At 74.6% G+C, this 2,213-nt stretch overlaps 1 protein-coding gene across 1 annotated transcript in view; it reads right to left on the reverse strand.

Annotated features, from left to right (window-relative positions):
- Window positions 1-79: 79 nt before the first annotated feature.
- MNEG_3807 (hypothetical protein) overlaps window positions 80-2,213 on the reverse strand; it is a gene marked incomplete at both ends in the record, with an annotated part of 4,693 nt that continues 2,559 nt past the window's right edge. Inside the window, 4 exons of the mRNA XM_014047711.1 lie at window positions 80-261; window positions 461-990; window positions 1,201-1,669; window positions 1,933-2,134. Coding sequence (XP_013903165.1) covers window positions 80-261; window positions 461-990; window positions 1,201-1,669; window positions 1,933-2,134 — 1,383 coding nt within the window. The remainder of the gene's footprint in view (window positions 262-460; window positions 991-1,200; window positions 1,670-1,932; window positions 2,135-2,213) is intronic.

The raw sequence follows: 2,213 nt of genomic DNA on the forward strand, positions 1-2,213 counted from the left end.
GTCCCCCGCCGCGTCGCCGCCCTCGGGCGAGCCGGCGCCGCCGCGGCCGCGGGCGGGGGAGCCGCCGGCGCCGGCCGACGCGGGCCAGGCCCTTGCGGCTGTGATGTGGAGCTGCAGCGCGTCGATCAGGAGGTCAGGCCCCAGGGGGCAGTGGCCCACGACGTGCGCGAGCGCCTCCCTCAGCGCCGCCATCCCGGGGTCGGACGGCGGCGCGGCAGCGGGGCTGGCGGCGCCAGGCGGCAGGGAAAGGGGAAACAGGTCCTGCGGGAGGGCGGGCGGCGGAGGATGTGGCGAGCGGCTTAGTACTACAGCTTGGCTGCCAATTAGTTGAGTTTGTGTTATCGCCCATGTTTTCTGATGCTGTAGGATGCAAGGTGAGCTTTGTGTGCAGGGCATGGCGGAGGGCATGTTGTGTGCCTGATCTGGCCTGCAGGCAGCCCCCGCAGCCAGGCCGCCCCACCTGCCCCGCCTCCGCCGTGTGCTCCAGCGCCGCAGCCAGCAAGTGCTGCAGCCACCGCGCCGCCGCGCCCCGCGCCGCGGCTTCGGGGCACCAGCACAGCTCCCGCAGCGCACGCCACGCGGCAGCGGCGGCGGCGGACTGGTAGTCCGCGAGCTCCCCGGCCACCTGCCACCGCGTCAGCTCCACGGCGCCCGCGACTGCGGCGCCAGGCGACGCGGTAGCCACGCTGGCGCTGGGGCCGGCGCCTTTGTCGCCGCTACCGCCGCCCGCGCCGGCTTCAATCCCTCCAGGGGCGCTGCTGCGGGTGGCGCTGGCCCCACGGGTCGCGATCTCCTCCAGACCCAGCACAAGAGAACATACCAGCTGCAGCTCGGAGGGGTCGCCATCCGGCTGCGCGGTGCCCAGGGCGGTCATGATCGGGTCGGCCAAGCCGGGCCGCGCGCCCCACAGCGCGCACTGCAGCGCGCGCAGCCGCGCTGGGGAGCCGCCAAGGGCTACGGCGGCGCGCGCGGCGGCGGCGGAGCCCGTGCCTGCGGGCACGGGCGCGTGCAGGGCAGGCATGCAGGTCCGTCAGGTGGCGTCATCGGGTCGCGCGGCGCCGACGGGATTAGAACCTTTACGTAGGTCTGCAACGCCGCCAGGCCAGGCAGCACTGCATGCATGCAGAAGGGAACCCGGCTGTTCGCGCGCCTCGCCAGCAGGGGTGGACACAGATCACACTGCTCCCACCTGCCACCCACCTGGCGGCATGCACTCCGCTAGCAACGGCAGCAGCAGGCAGCGCTGCGCCTCGGGCGACGCGGCACGGCAAAAGTGGTGCAGCACCTCCTCTGACCCCCCAAAGCCCGCCAGGCGCTCAGGGTCGATGCTGCCCAAGCCACCACCCACGGCCGCGCCGTCCCCCGTCGCCGCAGCATCGCGCCGCCCATGCAAGCGGCCGCCGCCGGCCGCGTCGCCAGCCGTCGGCCGCGGCTCGCCCGCGCCGCCGCCGCCGCCCTCTTCAGGGCACAGCAGCAGCGGCGCGAGCTGCGCAAAGTGTGCGTGCAGCTCGGGCGCCCAGTCGAACGCCAGGCAGGCGCGCAGCAGGCCGCGGAGCGCGGGCGGGGGCAGGCCGGCGGCGGCGGCTCGGACCCAGTAGCCGGCTGACGTGGTGAGGTGCAGGGTGCAGCCGACGGCCGACTGCCAGACGGCCGCGCTGCGCTCGTCAAGCTGTGTGGCGGGCCAGGGGTTGGTTCGGGTCGGGTGGGGAGGAGTGATGGTGGTGGTGGTGTGGCGGCGGTGATTGTGACGGTGCATTCCTACACAAAGACACGATGTCAGTAAAACGGGCCAGATGCGCGGGTGCGCTCGCAGGCAGGTTGCAGCCCAGAGCAAATCTGGTAGAGTGGGAGCGGCTGTGATGATGGAGGGCCACGCAGACACGACCGCCTACGTGCCAGCCCGCCCGCCGGCGCTGCTCCCGCCCCGCCCACCTGCGACAGCATCGTCAGCAGCTCAAACAGCAGCTGCCGCAGCCACCCCTCAAAGCCAAGCTCCAGCGCACCCGGCGCCGGCCCCCGCCGCCGCGGCTCGCCCACGCCGTCGCCCGAAGCGGCCAGCGCCGCTGCACGCCCGCCGCCCGGGGGACTGTCCGCCGCCGGGGGGGCCACGTCCGCGCCGCTGCGGCCCAGCCGGCTGCGTGGGCTCGCAGGGCCGAGCTGCGGGGACGGCAGGGGCGGCGATGCGCCGCCGTTTGCCGCGGCGGGCCCCAGCG

The sequence above is a fragment of the Monoraphidium neglectum genome (assembly GCF_000611645.1).
Source record: "Monoraphidium neglectum strain SAG 48.87 unplaced genomic scaffold scaffold00497, whole genome shotgun sequence".
NCBI lineage: Eukaryota > Viridiplantae > Chlorophyta > Chlorophyceae > Sphaeropleales > Selenastraceae > Monoraphidium > Monoraphidium neglectum.